We start from the raw sequence: 19627 nt of genomic DNA, 5'->3' as shown, positions 1-19627 counted from the left end.
CGGAGAGGGGTGCTCTCCCCCGCCTCCCCACCTCCTGGAATTAATTAAACGGTCGCTACCGCGCGCACCCTCTAACGTGCCGAAAGTTCGCGTCGTTAATTCCCTCTATCTCCCATCGCCGCCTCGCGGGCCTTTGTCTAAAAAAGAAATATCGAGCGACGCGACGGTCAGAGGGGGAAAAGGTACAATGGAATTTTTATGCGCGGCGAGAACGAGGATTCGGCTGGGATGAAAGCGCCCCGACCACCCCGCGGTCCACCGGCGGTGGCTGCTTCTAACGTGGCCTCCAGTTGGCGGCTGTCCTCGACGGGGTGGAATTGGATAAAGGTAATCGTTTACACAGAATCGACGGTTAATTGAATATTTAGACCGCTCGAAGCTTCTAGGAAACGAGAACCCGGGAAATGCTGGCTTGATTGCATCCCTCTTTATGAAACAGCGATGATTGGGGACACTGGGGGGTTTGGACGAAGGGAGGGTGAGCCCGGACAGATCTCCCTAAAGATTAGGGGTTCGATGGGATCTTGGATTGGAGCTTAAGTGATTTTTTAGGGGTTGACTATGGGGGGTATAAAACCCTGGTGTTTAAAAATTATTAGGACACCTGGTGTATTTGGAGGAAATGTGAGATTGAGGTAGATTGAATAATTTCCATTGGTTTTAATTTAAAATAGCAAATATATGTAAAGTAAAATTGGTTCGAGTTCTTCAATAAATTGGCAACATTTTTCACTACTATTCCACACAGAGGAGGAATCATATAATACTTATCTAACAGTATTGTGGAAGAAGGAAGTCCTTCAAGCGTCAGAATTTAGGGTTGATGAGGTATTAGGGTTTGTCGGATTTTTAAAACCGGTTTTTAAATTTAAGAAAATCGGTTGAGAAATGAATTTATTATTTAATTAAAAGCGTTAATATTTTCACTTGAAATCGCCTCGCATACAAGTATATTGTAGTAGGTAACAGTTTACTGGAAAACAAATCTTCATGAGTTCATATTTTCCAAAGAAAAGTACTATTTAGAAATAAATATTTATAATCTATATTTTGTACAGAGTTTATTTATTTTAGTATTTTTTTATTTGGATTTGTATGCAGTGCATTTTATTGTGTTATATTTTTGTAAATCCATAAATATTAAATTAACTCAAAAATGTTTTTTTTTATTTATTTGATTTTGTATAGATAGAGTATATTTTATTTTGTTATATTTTTGCCAATTCCATAAATATTTAAAAAACTGAACAATTTCAAAATAAGTACATATATTTATTTTCTATTTTAATTATATTTTTGGTGAAAATTCGAAAACCGGTTTAACCTCTTTTTTGGAAATAGTGGAATTCGAAAACCGTTTTTTTCAAAAGTCGAGTTTTGTATAAACGCTATAAGGTATCGTCAAATGAGGAGTGATTTTTCAAAAAGGCACATTTCCACATAGAAATAATTTTAATAACCACAAATCACTGTGGTACCTACATTTATTAAAAAAAATATATTTCTATAAGTACATGTATATTTTATTTTTCCACCTGATAGCGGTAATGTTTTAAATTTGACGACATTGTTTTAATAGATATTTTTAAAAAAAAATGGAAATAAGCCCTATTTTGTAGCGTTTTGTGCCAGGCGATGCCATCAAAATTTGCTTCAAGGTCCAAAATGGAGTTAAGCCCCTTTGAAAAGTCCCTTCTCAAATATGGCACGGTAAATCCGAAAGTTTTGGAATTTAGGGTAACTTGCGCGTTGATTGTCACACGTTCTACAGTTTAGGATTGCATTTGCGATTGTATGGAGGTTCTGGGGCGTTCCTAACAGCACGCCGGTGTGCAAGAAAGAGAATTAATCCAGCCCCGTTGGCCGGCAGCGCGTTAATTATTCGGAAAAGCGGGTGGACTTGAATCGTTGTCGGTTATATTTGAAGGGCGAGATCGATAACGACGCAGGGGCCGGTTTACGCGGCAGATTTTCCCGGAGTTTGCTCGCGAGTTTGTTACTCGTTATACAAATTGCGCATCGTTCGATCATTTGGGTACACAGGCTCCGCCGTTAAGCCGGCAAAGTTTCGTCCAACTATTATCCTAACCAAACGCCCCGACGACCGGAGGGGTGTTGACGGTAAAAATATTCCAAGATCGCGAGCGGCGACCGTGCCGGGCGCGCAAATCAAACGTTTACCCGAATGGCAACGGGAAGCTCGTTCCATCGCTGCTAAAATCGGCTGTGAAAGCACGGCGCCGCTGGTGAAAAGGTCAAATAGAAAACAGCCCTTAAAGAGAATTATATTTAAGTCCCCGCTAAAGAGCTTCTTCAGTTACGACGATACAAGAAATATTTCATATGCAGTTCGAATGGTAAAGCGAGCGTTCCTTATTATTTATTTGAAAATGGAATATAGGTATTTACAAATATAAAAATAAAATTATATAGTAATATATAATATAGGCATTAGAGATATTATGGCATAAGAAATATTAGGAACTCCATGAAAACAGATTTCACCCCTTTTCACCACCCCCTTAGGGGTTGATTTGGGCAAAATCCTGAAATTGATTTTTAGGCATTTATGTGGGTAACCTTTCGAAGTGAAAAAACCAAGTTGATATCTAATCAGGCCTAAAAGGTTTTGAGGAATCCAGGCAAGTGCATTTCACCCTCTTAGGGGTTGATTAGTGCATTTGTGAGTAAGAACCAAGTTGATATCTAATCGGACCTAAGACATATTAAGGAATCCGAGAAAATACATTTCACCCCTTTTGGGGAGGGAATTTCCAAAAATCCTTCCTTACTGAGTTCCATCGTTATGAAAACAATGTAGCTTCCAAATTTCACGTTCCTAAGTTAAATAGTTTAAGCTGGGCGTTGTTGAGTCAGTCAAGACTTCTTCTTTTATATATCTAAATAATATAAATTCGTTTAAAAAATTGAAAATTAAACTTTCGGTACCTCCGAGTGTTTTCTCTTTTATATTACCTTTTTGGATAAATGAATCCTATTTGTCAATAATAACGTTTCAATTATATTCTAAATTTACCCGCACTCATTTTTATTGAAAAGAAAGAATTTTATTCTACGTTAAACTTTTCCAAGCCTACCTTACCTCCCCTACGCTGCAAGGAATGCCATTTTTAATACCACTCACAAATCACGCGTAAAATATTGTTGCATCATCCCAACCTGGGAAGATATTTAAACGAGACACCCTGTGTATCAAAAAGAGCCTATAAATATGCACAGCGAATCGACGCTGTTTCGATCTCTGATAAGGGGCACGGACGGATTAATTAATCGGCGAGGAAGCACAGTGTCAATCGGAAGATCGATCAAGATCAACGTACCCTCGAGTAGCTTCGTTAATCTCAGGAGGTCGGCCGATCGCCGTCTCGGCTCGGCCGTTAATTAATTTCCGGCCTAACGAACTCCCTCGCGTATGATTCGCAGCTTGTCGCCCGTTCGCCCCTCCCCTAAGTAATTTTCCAGCCTGGCGACATGTACACACAATCTCGCTGCGACTCGATATCGGTGTAATACGAAACTGTCGGCCAGTCGTGATTAAATTTTTAGATCTCCCTTCCATCAGCGTTGAAACGGACCTCGGGCGGAGAAAGAGGGATCGGTATCGTTTCCAGGATCCTTCCCGCCGACGTTCTTCATCCAGCGAGACCCAGTTACGGGGACGAGCCGGTCACCGGCTCGCCAGAAGATCTCGAAACGCTACGCCCCTCGCCCGCGTTACTTTTCCCAACCCCCGGAGCATTTTTCGGCGATCCGGTTAGTCGAGGCTCGTTGAGCGCGGTGCTTTGTCCCGGGGGAACTACTAGGGCTACCCTGCGCGCAGGCAAATCTCCCTAGTATATCCCCGGCAGCGGGGTCTTCGTTGTCTACGTTAATACCCCCAATTTTTTCGAGGACCCCTTGCGCAACAGCAGAGACGGGGCTGCTTGATAAAAAAGGTCGCACACTCACCGATAGTTGTGATCACTGTGAGAGAGTAGAGGAAGGCACCGGCGAAGCTCCACCTCTTGTTCTCCTCTGACCCATCGTAGCCACTCTTTATGGCGCTTACCAGCTCGCTCTGATAGGTGTCGAGGATCGCTCGCACCTTCGCCTTCCAGATCCGCTCGGAGAAGATGTTCTCCTGGGGCAAGGAATGGGAGCGACGTGAAAGCTGGCGCTACTATTAGGGATGCCAACCGTACTGTAATATACCACTTGTGTACCATATTTCTCATCACGTTTGACCGTAAAGCAGGTACCTACTGTATTTTACAGTTCGCGAGTTAAAATAGCCGAATTGTCACGCGGCAATTTCACCCTCTTACAGTGAATTTGATAGGCAAACGAAATTTCACCCCAGAGATTAGCCATTTTTTTTGGATTTGCGGGTTGGGGATTATTCCTTTGTTAGTAGGCTATGTTTTGCTGAGTGGCGCTCAGGATCAGGGTGCCATGCGTTTTTCGAAACTAACAGCGACGGTGAAGAATGGAGAAAGCGGCAGAAAAAGGGAAGATTTATTAACCCTTTCACTGTGGACGTTTCTCTCTGCGCGCGTAATGCGGTGTCACGCGGTAGCAGACAAAATGAATGCATGCATTAGACTCTGTTAACGAAACGTTGCTTGGGATTTTGTGGTAGAGATTGTGTACGGTGCTGGTGGAAAGCGTTTCGTCGCCTTGCTATTGTCCACGAGTCGCTAGAAGTAAAGCTGATGAGTCATTACGAAATTAGTAATACCTGCCACTGTAACGAACGGTTGAAGCTTACAATTAGTATACAGTAGGTGCTGGGAATATTCATTGCATCTCTCTTCTGAGCCACTCGTTTTTAAAATGAATAAATCTTGCATATAATATTTTACTAGTAGGTAATAATAATAAGACAGATATAAGTGATAACGTGTTTATTCGAGTGATGCAATAAATACTTCCAATATTGTACACGGGGCCGGCCACAGGGGGGTGAAGCGGGTGCAAGTTACTCGGGCCTCAGAAAAAGGAAAAATGACAAAAAGAGAAAATAAAAAAGAAAAAATGAGAAGGAAATTTTTTCTATTGAAATTAAGCAAAAAATAAATTAGAACGTCATTTCTAATATAATAATAAAATATTATTAATGGTATGGCAATAAAAAAGTCATATATTTAAAATATGTTAATTTTTTTAAAAAAATTTTATAATTGTTTTTATTATTCTTTTTCCCGTGATTTATGATATACTTTTTTACCGTTGAGAAATTCTTTGGGGTCCCAAAATATTTCTTGCACCCGGGCCCCTGTATAGAGAAGGCCGGCTCTGACTGTATATTTATACCTAAATAAGGTGATGAAAGTGGTGAAAAGTATGTAATCTGGGTCAAGTATCACGTATCGCAGACATTACGCTTTCCACGTGCGGAGCAGGTGTCCAGTGACTTCTGGACGGGAGTGTACTTAGCATTAGCTTTCATGGGCCTCGATATGGTGAGTTTGATGAGCGGGAAAGGAAAGGGTCCAGGGAACGGGAAGAAACATCGTGTCACCTTGGAAGTGAGCTCCCAGAGGGTGTCAGCTGTCTCGTTCCTCAGCCTGATCACATCCCCGGCAACGTCCCGGCTGTTTCTACCCTCGATGTGAGTGAAGAGGAAGGCTCCAGCTATGGTATAACCGACCACCAGGCACACTATACCAACGTTGCTGAAGAGGAAGGCTATCAGGGCCCTGGTCCAGTCCGCTATCCTCTCACCCCATGGCTTCCGCCTCCGTTTTCTTCTCCTACCGCTACGACCGCGATAACTTCCACGCTGGCAATTCCTGGCCGAACCCCCTGAACGATCCCCTTCCATCTCTCATCCAGCATCCGATGTCTCCGAGATATCGCGCGATTTCTTCACGTCCTCCGCCCACTTCCCCCCTCCATCTTGGTATTCAGAAGCTCACCTCGGTAAAGGAACCCATGAGTAGCGCAGTTTCCCTGATCTAAAATCACCAAGAAAGCTCTTCTTTAACCCTCGCCCCCGGGGGGTCACTTTTGACCCATATAAGATAATTCTTCTTTTTTCTGCCACGAGCACTGTTAGCTAATATTTAGTATCCAAAAACTAAGAAGCACGCGCGATAAAAACTCCGTCACGGGTCAAAAGTGACCCGAGGGTTAATCGCTGCGACCGAAAACTCGGAGAGCCACAAAGCACGCTTTTTACACTTTTGCCTCGTTATAAGTACGTATCCTTTGTTTCGTTAGAAGTACATTTCTACCAGAGTTAGGCATTAACTAAATAACGAATTATTGAAATAACGGATCAAATAAAAGTCACTTTAACTTTAGATTATTTGACGAATAAAGTAAATTTTCTTATGCGTCGATAGTTTCAACTTCAACGTAAAATAAATTTTTCAACTCCACCTTTAACCATCAAAGTTAACCCGCGTTAACTTTATTCGACACATGACGAATAATTTTTTTAACTTTCATTCGTTATTCGAATTTCTATTTGAATAAAATTTATTTCTACCCCCACTACATCTTTCGTAGTGGAAGCAAAGGCTTCGTTAGAGATTCGCCCTGGCTCCCGTCGATCTTATAACGAAACAAAACTGTACTTGCCTAGGGAATTCAATCCCGGGATCCCGGCTGTTTTTGAAATTCCATTTTTATATTTTTCAGTTGCTCATAAAGTAATTTATGTTTTTGAAAATTCTCGGGATAAGTTATAACTTGATATATCAAATCCCGGGAGTTTTAGAATCCAAAAAACAGCCGGGATCCCGGGATTGAATTCCCTATACGTGCCCCATAAAAGCAGAGATGGGCAAAAGCTGCAACACTCAGCACGAAGTCTTTCCAAAGTATCCGCAGCAGTGTCGCAAAAGGTACCAACCACCAAAAGGTCTACTCACCGAAGAACCTCCCCCGACGATAGAATCCGCGACCACTCTTCCTCCCTATTTAAGGACATCGATTAATACGCTCCTCTACCAAGATCGACCCAACAGCTGCTTCCTCCACGAACCTCAGCCTCCGCTATCCACCCCCGCAAACCGGTCGGAGGGGGACAAGGTAGAATGCTAAAACGGGGGAGGAGCGACGGATTATACGCGACCGCTGACCCGACGGGACAGAAAATTACAGTAGGCCGCGTTTAATAGGAAACGTCGTATCGCGGCCCCTTTCTGCTTCCCTGAATTATATATCGTTCGGTGGGTCTGGTATCGACTTCGTCACGGCTCCGCGGAGAATCGAAAACGCGCTTCTTCGAAACGGCTTAACGATACCTATTGTGCAACCGTTTTGCCGCGAAGGGTGGAGGGGTCGGCCTCCACGAGGATGAAAACCGTGACGGTCTTTATCGCCGAGCTAGGCGGGCGCGTCAATTTTTTTTCGGTAGAGGCCACCGTTCGTTCGTCCCTCCTTACCGAACTTCATCGCAAGATTTCCCTGGTGGCTCTCCCCTCCCCGGGTCTAAACATAGACGCGTCTATGTCTTCGTCAGTGTCGGACGCTCTACCGCGACAACTCGCCACGTGTTGGCACGCGCTGAGCTCTCCGTCCGCCAGTATCCACGTTTCTTCTTGTAGATCATCTTCCCCCTTTCATCTGCGACACTCGTTAAAACTCGTCGCCGCGAATTCCACCTCCCCCGCCGCTGGTGTATTGTTCTCCTAGTGTTCGTTGCTAGGAGTTTGAGGGAAGAGACGTTCCGGGGGGTGTCACGGCACTGGTTTGGGAGGTTACGTTAGACACGCGGGACGTTCCGAGCGGTTTCGAGTCCCTTTTTCGGTGTCGATACGCGGAGGATCGCGTGAGACGAGTCGCTCCCGCGATGTTCCCTCGTGCACTGGTTCCGTGCCACTTCGTTCGACACACCAAGTGAAAATAGCACGCCGCTAAAAATACACGGGTTCAAGCTGCCCGGCCCTGACCGTATTCCCACTTCCTGGACACCCGGTAGCCGTCCAGGAAGAGGGCCTCGGAATTTATCGTCCGCCAAACAAGAGGCCTCTTGGTGTATTACTCCAGGCGTCCGCACCTCGCGCGGACCAGGAATTATATACGAGGCTTCCCCCGCGGTACGTTGCTATTTTCGAGCAATCCGAACTCTGGAGAGAGAGGGACCTCGGTCTGGCGCAAGGTTTCCCCCTGGTTTACCGTATAAATCGAGCCGGGATATAGCCTCGGTGGCAAAGTACCGACAGTTTCAGGTCCACCGCTCGCAGCGACGAGAACCACGTGCACTGTGCACGGATGGAAGACGAGTTTAAGGGGCGCGGCGCGCCTTCGTACGCAACCGGTGTGACCGCTGTGCGCGGCGGGTCGGCTGCCTGCAGGGTTACAGTTCGATCGTGGGACGCTCGAAGTTAATTGCTTTGTTCGTTTATTAAATAGAATTGCGGGGCTTCTGTTTCTCGTGCGAACGGCTGAGAATGAGTGGCGCGGTCTGAAACAGAAGGGTGGGGCCGGCATCGTGCAGGGGGCTACGCGACAGATATTCCTCGAGCGTTCCTTGTCATCGAGTGAGATCGAGGGTTATCGAGGGCGTAGCCCTCGAGCTCGTCGTCGACCTCGTCGTTGTATTCAACGTCGTACGCGTCGTAGTCGTCGGCATCTTCCTCGTCCTCGCTCTCTTTGATGATCCCGAGCCTCTTCGCGACGTTCTTCACATTGCTGATGACCTCCTCTTGCACCAGATTAAAGCTCATCGCCAGCAAAGCAATTCCAAATAACAAGTACAACGAGCAAACCGCGATCCCTTTGTGCGCGTCGAGCTTGTACGCAGGCACGAAATCCCCGAACCCTGAAACACGGTGAACCCCCAGCGGGCTTTCTCACGACCTCTCATCGGCGTAGCCAGCAGTCATGTGTGTTAAAATTGCGAATTGCTCGCTACTAATTAATTGTGGAATAGTTAGAAGGAATAATTTTAAGAGCCTTGTAGTTTGTAGGATTCTAAGATCATTCTAGATTGTGCCTTGAAATTGTAAGGAGGCTTAAAGCTTAGCTACAGTCACAGCAGAATCGAATGCGTGATCAAGGCTACAGGGAGGCTAATCCCCACCATAGTGCTGGACCACACAGAGACAAACTGTCGGGGTAGTAGTTACAAGTAGCCTCAAGTGGCCACCTGATTTTGTTCCTACTGTAATAGTATCCAAAGATAAGGAGAAATGGATGTTACTCACAAATCTACTCCCACCACAATATTAACCTACACAGATCCAAAGCAACAGGTCCCTCACTTTAACCAACCCCCATGACCACCTATTTTTATCCCGCCTATAGCACTATCCAAAGACAAGGTAAAAATTGATTTCGCTCACCAATGGTGGTAAGAGTGATGAAGCAAAAGTAGGCAGAATCGAGGAACGGCCAATTTTCCCAGGCACTGAAGAGGAACGCGCCCCCAAATATATAGCTGACCACCAGGAACACGCAAAGCCAAATGGGCACCGGCTTGATGGGCTGCCTGTCCTGGTCCTCCACTGTAGTGTAGTACTCGTAGTCGGAGTCGAACTCGTCCCCATAAGCCTGCTTGTGAACGGGGAGCCCAGTTTGCGGCATAATGTCCGGCGGCAGCGTCTCCCGTCTATAGGATCGAGCTGAAAACACCGTCACGTGACTATGCCAAGTTAGACAGGCCCCTGCGCGACTGCTTCCCGCGGTACGCACACGTACCAACGGCGTAGTTGCTCCTGTAGCGCCTGGCCCGTGCCGACTGGGGTCTCCTAGAGGTATCCATCTCCAAGTAGACCGAGGGTGCTCGCAACGCTGCCGGCACGTTAGTTCTGTAACTCGCGGTGGCGCCTTCCACCGACAGACACCGCCTGGGCAACGACCTTGTGGTGTAAGGGGTGGCTTTTTCGCCATTCTCTGCCGCCCCTGTGTCCTCTGCTTTCCTCGAAATACCCACTGCGAGTCAGTCAAAGCATATTGACCATGTGAATATAAGTTTCTTGGATATGTAACTTGGAGAAGAGGATCTGTTGATGACTTCGGTAGGGTATGTGCTTACGTCTGTTCCCAGTGGGAGCCTGCCACCGCAGCAGCTCGTTGTCCAGGTCGTCCAGGGCGTATCTGTTGCACAGGACTGGCGAACGGTCCGTGTCATGTGGAGAACGATTCATCAACAACCTTCTGTCTAACGATTGCGTCGTCAACTTGGGGCTAGCTGGATATAATCGTTCGTTAGAATACTCTGAGCTCGGTGTAACTGTCTGGAGCTTCCGACGGATCTAAGTACCTCTTGTAGGTTTTGAAGCTTCCGATGGCAGGTCCGAGTATCTGCAAACTGTCGCCGATTTGAAGCCTAAATGCGGGTTGCCTGGAGACTGGTAGGAGGGACTCGGCCTCTTCTGCTCCGCGTCGTCGTATCTCCGAGGATTGTACCTCCGGGAAATGAAAGTTAATTATAATGTCGTCTAGGGGTGTATAGCTTCAGAGTTATATACCCACATAAAGTTATTTGGTACGAGCATAATCCCTCTTTATCCACTTCTTTGTATAGCAGGTAAATTATTTAAGCGTTTGGTTAGATGCCCTCTATACTTAGCTAGACTTTGATCACAGTAAATCGCTTTTAAATAATTAAAGTCTTGAAGACGCCATACTTGCAGTCCACGTCGGAGAAGGAGGACCTCGTCATGCTCTCTGAGAGCCCCAAGGCTGAGTCCGCGGACCTCTGGCTCACCCTGATGGACCTTCGAAAGCTAGCTCTGTTACCCCCGTATCGCCTTCAAAGAATTTCACATTTGTTACATTAGGTACAGGGCTATCTTTGCGCAGGAAAATAGAAATAGTCACCCTGGTTGTCTCATGGAGTACGATCTGCCCAGAGGAACCCTTGGTCGCCTCTTCTTCGGTGGCTTCGTGCACACGTAGCAGCAGACCCTCCAGTAGAGAAACCTGAAGTGAGGGAAGTGGTGGGACTACAGTATTAGAAATATCTTTTGCGTCACTCTCAAATTCAGCACGCACAATTTTCTTAGTAATATTTGTGCAATAATAAAGTGATAAGGTATTTAATATTCGAGTGCAATAAATATTTCCCGGAGCTACTGTGTAATTATAGTAGCGGTCAAAGGGAAGTCTAAAAAGTTTAATAACAGATTTTGCAAATTATTTTCACATCAGTGCTCTTAAGTTCGAGGAATGCGGCAGCTTCTTGCGAAACTGTGGTTTTTCCTTCATCGTTCAGGTGTTACACTTTCTTTTGACCACCAGTGGAGCTCCAATACACTCGTGCAGAAAATATTGGTCGCTCAGTGTTACCAGCAATTAATGATACGTTAGTCGGATTATATTCGTCGCTACTTGATTCGCAAGTTGAGGAAGGGATCTCAAAGGGTCAATATTTTCTGCGTCGTGTGGGAAAATGTGATTTGGGAATCTGGATTACCTGAAACTCGACGCCATTATATCGCCGATGTTCGACAAGCAGAGCAACATCAGGGGAATTCCGACGATTGCGTAGAATATGGTCACGACTTTCCCGTTCTTGGTCTTCGGGGCTATGTGGCCGTAGCCTGGCGAACAGAGACGCTCGATTAGCTTTACGTAATTTCCCAGTTGCGTAAAACACGCTTAATTCGTTATACCATTGAATTGTCTACGTCAAGTCAGTGACCCATTCGTTAGTTTTCTTTTTGGAACAAGGATTGTCTGTACAATGCTTCCTTTCCAGTTCTAACTCAAAGTTAGAACTAGGAAAGCATGTAAAATTACTACTACTTTGAAGGGGGATTCGAAAGACGCCGAGGTGAGGGCTTGACAGCTGACTTTGCAAAATTAAGGCAGCAGTTGGTTCAAGGAACACTGAAATATTTAAGAATACTGGATCCAAAGCACACCTGATCCCAAGCACTCCTGATCCAAAGGAAACCTGATTTACAGTACACCTGATCCAAAGCACACCTGATCCCAAGCACACCTGATCCAAAGCACACCTGATCCAAAGGACACGTGATCCCAAGCACACCTGATCCAAAGAATACGTGATTAGAAGCACACCTGATCCAAAGAATACGTGATCCCAAGCACACCCGATCCAAAGAATACCTGATTTACAGTACACCTGATCCAAAGCACACCTGATCCAAACGAAACCTGATTTATAGTACACCTGATCCAAGGAACACGTGATCCCAAGCACACCTGATCCAAAGAATACGTGATCTGAAGCACACCTGATCCAAAGAATACGTGATCCCAAGCACACCCGATCCAAAGAATACCTGATTTGAAGTACACCTGATCCAAAACACACCTGAAGCTAAGCACATCTGATCCAAAGAATACGTGATCCTAAGCACACCTGATCCAAAGAATACGTGATCCCAAGCACACCTGATCCAAAGAATACGTGATCTCAAGCACACCTGATCCAAAGAATACGTGATCCCAAGCATACCTGAACCAAAGAACACCTGATCCAAATTACAACTAATCCAAAGCACACCTGATCCAAAGAACACCTGATCCAAAGCACACCTAAATCTTTAAGGACCCTTAAATCCTTAAGAACTCCTGATCCAAGGAACACCTTAATCCCAAAGAAGTTATACTTAAAGCCCACATTTAACCAAGAATTATTCTCAAAACCGAAATAATTTAAACCTCAAGATTTTCCATACCCCGAACGCCATTACTCCCCTCGGAAATCACCACCTCAGATAACATCTGTCGTTTAAATAAATTCGAAAGCGAAATACTGAGGCTGAGGTGGTAAATAGTCAGCCTCCAGCATCGATTACCATACAAATAGAACCTTCTGCGCGTAAAGACATCGGAAGAAGGTCAATATTCGGAAGAATCGTCAAGGTTGACGCGAGCCAACAGCGATTTCGCAATAGCCTCTAAAAATCGTTCGTCTCAGAGATTGATCCACGAGTCTGGGTCAAGGTCGTCGACGTCTCCACTATCGAGCAGCTCTTACTATTTACATATTCTTACGTCCGCCTATTATCGACGACTCCTAATCGAGGAGCATCTCCCTTGGTACATGAGCTCGCGGTCAAGTCCCTTCCATCCGAATCCGGGGAAAGTAGTTGGGCGACTCGAAAAACTCGAAAGCAGAGGCAAGAGATAGACCGCTTCCGCCGGATGTGGACGAGGTTCGATCGATCGAGCACAAAAGGGAGCGGATGTTCGGGCGGCTAGTCCGATTTCGGAATGCAACTCGGTCACGCGTTTTGCGTGTACACTCTGCTGCACCGATTCTTCTTGCGGCCGCGATAAGACCGCTCCGCGAAATTTTAAGCGGGCCTTCTGCTAGGTCCGGGCAAAAGTTCGCTTTATCGAACCGAAGTCTCGGTGACCTTTTAGAAACTTCGCAGTTTCCTTTTGAGAATAGATACGTATTTTTGCGGGGGAACGTGAACGTGTTGAAAGCGTTAAAAAATAGAACCAGCGTTCCTAAGAACTCGCAATTTTTAGCAGCTTAATCGACGAGGTGGCCAGCCAGCGACGCGAAGAGCATAAAAATCAGGGAAAACGAATTACTGGAGGGTAGTGGCTTCCTCGCCCGGCGGGAAAAGTGAATTTCCTCCGTGGCTGGGGAAAATGACCTTGATCATTGAATTTTCTTTCGAAAGGACCGTTTGATCGTGCCTCTTGGCTGGAATGGAATTATACCGAGTACGGGGACGCTGCGAGTGGCCATTTCCTTCTTCCGATCAAAGACTCCATCTAGCACCCGACCTCTGACACGATTTCCTCTAGCATTCCAACTGCTGTAGTGGGCATTGTAACTTGTTTACGTTTCTGTCCATTTCCTCTTCCTTAATTCTAATGCTCTTTAGTATTATTCCTGAGTTTCGCGTGCAATACAGATCAGTGTTATTACTACGTCGCTGCGAAGGTTCGTTCGATTTATTAAATCGCAGTCCCTGTTGAAAATAAAAATAAATTACAAGTAATTTTAATCAAAGTACTTCCCTCGGCTATCTATGACCTGCTGCCATTTCTATGGTAAAAGTAGGTGTAGCTAAAATACAGTAGCGTAGTGATCATGTAATTTCTTTCTAGACCCAATAAACTTAACACTATCGATAAAAAAAAACATTCAAAACCTATATGATTGCCAATTTCCTTACACCACTGCGACGCAAGCTTCAGCTTCTCTTCCACCCTTTAGAGAGATTTGGATTTGGATTTTCTGGTTATAAAATCGAGTTCCACGAGCTTGTTGGTGCCCCGCAGATCGTGGAGCGTGCCCCCTCGCTGAGGAAATGACGAATCACAAGTGGAAGGATGGCTCGGTGCCATTAACGTCTCCGGTGTTGCGCAAATGATGCAACCGAGTTTGCATGACCGTTGATGTCTGTCCATTTCACGGAGAAGAGTCGTCGCCGTGCAAAGAGCCAGCGGGCGTCCTTGGGGTAGCCGCGGGTTACGTCATTTGGCTTGATTTTGTTTAAGTAAAAGACGTCAGAGGGAGAAGCAAGCGTAATGGGGCCCCTTCCAGGTTGCTGGGTTTTCCCAGGTCGAAGGACGTGTTCGAGAAAGAATCGTTCCCGTGTAACCCACCCACCTGTGCTGTCCAACTGGTTGCATTCACTCATTTACATATCCGAGCAAGAAATGTAACTCGTGTCGGCGGCGCTGCTGCGTCGCGCAGGATGTCATCGTTCAGGCGCTGGCCTTGAGGTTTTAGGAGTACCAAGGTCGCATCTTAGGGGCCATGGTTGTATAACGTCCCACCTCGGTGGAGCTGGATGTCCAACTTTGGCTGCGGAAGGTCTAGAGGAAGTTATTAGTGGCTTAGGAGTTAGACTCCAAGGTCAGTGAGTGGATCGTTTTCTTTTTGGAGGCCATTTTTAGCCTCTCCTTCCCAGGTCGTTCACCTGCAGGTGTGGACATGGCCACTCTGCTGCTTGTGCTCGTGATTTCGGTAGGCGATCGCAGTTTTCTTCGTTCTTGTTTAGGTGTGGGTTTACAGAGGTTGGAGTTGGGAGGCTAGTGATGGGTTCGATGTCATACTTCTTGGTTACTAGTTTGTTAAGGGTGGACTTGGACTTCTTAGCGATGGGATCGATGTTACAGTTCCCAGTGACAACTTCGGTAAGGTTGAAGTTGGACGTTTTAGCGATGGGTTCGATATTAAGTTCCCACCTGCAACTTTACTAACATTTTACGTGCCTGGAATTCTAGCGATGGGTTCGATCTCGCCATAAAATCCCTCCCCACTAAAACACCTAGTGCATCAGAACGACCTCATATCGGGGGTGCCAGTCTCCTAGGATTCACCATATTTGGCAAACACTCGATTTCCCCCCTCGCCCCTGGCTCTGCTGACCGAAATTCCCCAGCAGCCCCGTTTCAAAGGGTGATTCACCCCCAGACGAAAGCTGTTGATCCGAGATCGCTATCGAAGGGACCTCGAAGCCAGCCACGCGGTGCGTTCACCTTCCAACGGTGCATATATAAAGACGCGATTCACTTTCACTCACGTTTAGTCGCGTGCCAGTGATATTCGGCGGCGTGAAGCTGACCAGCGATTCCTCTTAACAATCCTGCCTATTATCGCGCAAAACTAATTACTCCGCTAGGGACATGAAGTCATTGGTCCTAGTCTGCTGCCTAGTCGCCACGGTGCACTCTGAGAAGGATGAATGGGTCTGGAAAGACAACGAGCAGAAGAGTGGAGCTGATAAAAGGTGTGCTTCGATTTTAGTATCCATCTCATTTCGAATCCTACAGAGCAATGTTTCTTGGCCTCTGCTGGCTCATTTGCACCGCAACAGATTGCATAAACTGGGGAGGAAATTGTGCTACACCATCAGAAAGTTATAGTGACTCTCGCTAATTCTCACTGGAACCCCATGACGTAGCTTTAAAAATTTTAAAAACCATCGATAAGCTTCAATGAACAACTACGAAGAGTTGCTGGACCAAAAGTTCTTACCCCTTGTCTGATTTTCATGAGGGATGATGACAGACCCGGCTCCAGCCTTTTTGTGCGGCATTGAGAGCAAAAACTGACTAACTAATTTCGACTAATTAATTTCTCCTATTTTATATGATTAGTGGAGCCCATTGGTATACATTATTGCTGCTAACTTAATTTCGCAAAAAGTGCGTGGTTATAATACATTTATTTGAGCTTTTTTTAATGACCTTACTCCGAACTTTTAATCTTAGCTTAAAACAATTACAGTCCAACTTGTAATATTTCATTTGGAAGTTGATTTTAAGAAATGCCAACAATGAAAAGACCATTTTCAACTCTGCGCCCTAGGTAGCTGCCTAATTTTGTCTTAAGGACCAGCCGGGCCTGGATGATGAGTTAATTGCCTGGACGAAACATTGCCTAGTAGCGAGAAAATCCATTCCTAGTGTATGTGTGACGAATAATGTCCCATTCACCTGTCGAAATCCTAGGTACTTCGTAAACGAGAACCTAGAGGACTTCGACGAGAGGCCTTTGCCGGGATACAGGCCACAAAATGTCGGACCATACGGTCCTAACAGCAGGCCCATTGTGCCCGCGTCATATCCTGGCAACAAAGGCACTCCGCCAGTGCTGGTCGGACCTGGTGGGCCAACGGGCGTTATAAAAAGGTATCCCGCGTCTTTTCATCATGCAACAAGATGACTTTCTTCCACCACGTCCGATATTACACGATACAAGCCCCGCCGGTGGGAGCTGTGCCAACTTTCTTGCGATATCAGAGGTTTAATCGCGGTAAAATACATTCCTCCATGGTGTTTCTCGCGTGCCAGGCCCCCGTACAATGGCGGTATCGATGACGGCCCGTTGAATTCCGGGTTGGTGCCATCCTGGGTCAGGGACGACCCGCGATATCGAGAGTACGACGTCTGCAGATGCAGGTACAGCTTCAACTGCCCCTCCACGGGATTGAAATTCGTGAGTATCGGCGTACAAACCGCCCCGGGTGTGTTTTAACCCTTTGCTGGACGAGGAGCCGGTATATTCGTTCAGTCAGAGTAACCTGTGCGGGGAACGCCGGTGGGCGTCGAGGGAGTACGCTGAGCAAATGTGGCCACAGGGCTTCCGCACGCGGTGGACGTCACGCGTATCAACCTTCGTTCGCAAAGGGTTAAATGATTATTAGATGACACTTTCGATGATGTTACGTCCACAGGGAAGCTGCTCAGCGGAGAAGCAGTATTGCTGCTTCAGTAGCAGGAAATATCCTGCCCTAGCTTCTGGCCAATATGGCGGAGGGTCCTATCCCTCCAACTCGGTATGTTGGAAGATATTAAGGATTTAATTTGATTCTTTAACCGAATGTAGCTAAATATTGTGAACCGTTTAGGATTCTAATATGTAGGTTTAATTACAACAAATATGAGATCCCTGATTGTTTCAGGGATACCCGAATAAGTACGGCCCAGCGTCGTTCGCCCAAACGCCCAACTATTATGGCAATCGGAGGCCACCAGGGAGCTTCTATCCCGGCAACAGATATCCCCCAGGGAATTACCCCAACCCAGGACAGAACGGAAACCCCTATCCAAGGCCTCAGGGCAATCTCTACGGCTCCAACTACGACTACGATGACTTCGACCTTTTCAGTCGATCGTTGAAGAAGAATCAAACCGAGGCGGAGACCAACGAGAAAGCTTAAACATCGTCAGTTTTATTTTTTACGGGTAGCATTAGAAAGTAGTATCAGGCTTATATTATGAATTTCTGTGTACATTCTCGAAGAGACTCTGCCTTGACTGATGCAGATACCAAAGACTAGTGCAGTTAGCAGCCGAAACTTGTGTAAAAATCATGGTCAATAAAGAGGAGCGATCCACGAAGTCTCTTGTTCTTAGAAGGCGAGCTCCTAAAGAAGAAACTGCAGCGATACTTCCGCCACCGCCACCAGAGGGCCACTCGACCGTTCCGCTCTCTCGCAAGTTCTCCCTCATCCACTCCTTCGTGTGTGTGTATATATATTCGTCCTACTTCCAACATCCCAGCGTCTAAAGCAGGCTCGGGACGAAACGCAACTTCCTTTTCCTTCCTTCCCCGTCTTACCTTCACACACATCTCTTATTCCCTACAGGACTTACCAATCGTCGTGATGACCACGATGGAGTAGAACAGGGCCCCAGCGAACGTCCACTGGATGTCGTCCTCCCCCTCTCTCCCGTCCCAACCTTCTTTCTCCATCATCCACACGAGACGGCTCTCGAAGCCCTGGAGAAATGATCATCGAGTACGTTGTATAACAATGAGAAGTTACAGACAACAGATCAAGTTGGATATTAATTATATCAGACGTGCCTTTAACTCTCGAAGCGCTTTGTCCGTCCAGTTCTCGCGAATCAGGACCTCCACTTCCTTGGTGATCCTCCAGAGCTGCTCCGCCACGTTGCCTCTTATATCCTTGATACTCTTCTTCACCTACGACCCACAGAGAATTGTGTAGGAATAGGTGTAGCAATTCCCCTATGTGTTCGGGAGCTACGGGAAAAGAGAGCCACGGTGCCGGGAATCGAACCCGAGCCGCCCGCGTGCTGATCAGCAGCGTTTGCCACCACGGCTGACGCCGACTCCCCGAGGTCTCTTAGTCCGGACCCCCTCTTATTCTATGGGGGTTACTGATCCCACAATTGTAAGTCAACGAATAAAATGGACCCACTGATTAAACCATGTGCTATTTCGTTCGCCCTCTGTTACCTAGTCGCAAAACAGGGTGGTATGTAAAGAACACTGCGATTTATCTGTAAAAAGTCTCCAATAACTCTTTGAGTGGCGTCAGGCTTCTTAGAAATGGCCCTTCAAGTGCTTCTTCCACATGCAAAGACGTCGAAACTGCGTTCAAACCCTTCCCTCGGGGTGAAAGCGCGCCGACGCCAGTCAAAGTGTTGATCCGACCTCCGATTTGGAATACGTATGGGCAATTTTAAAACATCCTGTGCGCGCAAAAAGGGTACCTCCTTCTCGTGGCTGGCCTCGAGAGCCTCGAATGCGTACGCGCCGATCAAGCAGTAGAGCACCACCAGGGAGATCAGCGACACGTGGGAGAAGACACATCTGAAGATCTTCCACAGCAAACGGAGGAACTGGATGCACTTGGACGGCCTCTTAGCCTCCACCATCAGATCGAATACCTCCTGTCGCGAGCGGGGCATGGTGGTTTCCTGAATTCTGCGCTGCCCCTTCAACCGGCTTTATTCACACCCCCATAGCCACACCTTCCTTGCCTGAATCTCTTGGTGTCCTTCGTGTGGCTGCGCCTCTGACCACCCAAGAGGCACTTGTTTTCATTCGAACGGGGAAGACACGTGCAGCTTCTCGGGCTTGATTTAATCGGCTTCATGAGGCACAGGGTGTGGTTCCTCCATTGGTAGTGTTTTGTAACTGCTTTTCTGTGGTATCCCAGTGGAGGAGTTGGTTTAATTAGTGCCGGAGCTAGTCTAGGATGCTTTTAGAGCCCTCCACCGCTATGGCGACGTTCAAGAGACGATCCCCGACGCGAAACTGGCGCGGATATGTACGTGAAACGACGGTATGATGGCTGTTCCAAATTTATCCCATCTCTGCCATCGTGGAAATCTCGTTTCGAGGCGGCGCGTTCTTGGTACACCTACTGCCGCAGGGTGTGTGTGTGGCATGATAGTGATTAGGGCTCTATGGCAGGCATAGGGAACTGGAATGTGATGTGGTAGAGAAGAAAAGGAGAATGTAAGGAAA

General features: G+C 46.6%; 3 protein-coding genes across 7 annotated transcripts in view; 1 reads left to right on the top strand and 2 right to left on the bottom strand.

Annotated features, from left to right (window-relative positions):
- Positions 1 to 5824, bottom strand: part of LOC143376009 (TWiK family of potassium channels protein 7) — an 11076-nt gene extending 5252 nt beyond the window's left edge. The window contains exons 1-2 of the mRNA XM_076825790.1: positions 5522 to 5824; positions 3970 to 4141 (exon numbers count right to left, since the gene is read on the bottom strand). Of these exons, the coding sequence (XP_076681905.1) occupies positions 3970 to 4141; positions 5522 to 5824 (475 nt within the window). The remainder of the gene's footprint in view (positions 1 to 3969; positions 4142 to 5521) is intronic.
- LOC143376056 (uncharacterized protein CG13380) overlaps positions 1 to 17745 on the top strand; it is a 49409-nt gene extending 31664 nt beyond the window's left edge. The window contains exons 2-6 of one of the 2 annotated variants that reach the window (XM_076825881.1): positions 15522 to 15629; positions 16354 to 16533; positions 16696 to 16840; positions 17079 to 17180; positions 17307 to 17745. In XM_076825881.1, coding sequence (XP_076681996.1) covers positions 15526 to 15629; positions 16354 to 16533; positions 16696 to 16840; positions 17079 to 17180; positions 17307 to 17564 — 789 coding nt within the window. In that variant the 5' untranslated portion in view covers positions 15522 to 15525 and the 3' untranslated portion in view covers positions 17565 to 17745. Of the gene's footprint in view, positions 1 to 15428; positions 15630 to 16353; positions 16534 to 16695; positions 16841 to 17078; positions 17181 to 17306 lie in introns of both variants that reach the window. The other variant, XM_076825882.1, reaches the window with a different exon arrangement.
- On the bottom strand, positions 5821 to 19627 carry Galene (potassium two pore domain channel subfamily K member galene). Of its 4 annotated transcripts, XM_076825877.1 has the most exons (12): positions 18868 to 19627; positions 18215 to 18334; positions 18001 to 18127; positions 11372 to 11498; positions 10777 to 10878; positions 10584 to 10706; positions 10217 to 10362; positions 9989 to 10144; positions 9652 to 9885; positions 9297 to 9575; positions 6879 to 8773; positions 5821 to 5957 (listed from the first exon to the last, which is right to left on the bottom strand). In XM_076825877.1, the coding sequence occupies exons 1-11, from the start codon at positions 19063 to 19065 to the stop codon at positions 8454 to 8456; spliced, it is 1932 nt and encodes a 643-aa protein (XP_076681992.1). In that variant the 5' UTR covers positions 19066 to 19627; the 3' UTR covers positions 5821 to 5957; positions 6879 to 8453. The 4 variants fall into 4 exon arrangements, with proteins under 4 accessions (XP_076681992.1, XP_076681990.1, XP_076681988.1 ...); XM_076825875.1 differs by lacking the exons at positions 18215 to 18334; positions 18868 to 19627 and having other exon boundaries at positions 6879 to 6923; positions 6992 to 8773; positions 18001 to 18123; XM_076825873.1 differs by lacking the exons at positions 18215 to 18334; positions 18868 to 19627 and having other exon boundaries at positions 6879 to 7046; positions 7395 to 8773; positions 18001 to 18123.

This window comes from Andrena cerasifolii, chromosome 13, assembly GCF_050908995.1.
Source record: "Andrena cerasifolii isolate SP2316 chromosome 13, iyAndCera1_principal, whole genome shotgun sequence".
Taxonomy (NCBI): Eukaryota; Metazoa; Arthropoda; class Insecta; order Hymenoptera; family Andrenidae; genus Andrena; species Andrena cerasifolii.
The sequence above is the reverse complement of the archived record's forward strand: the minus strand, read 5'-3'. Positions and strand labels throughout refer to the sequence as shown.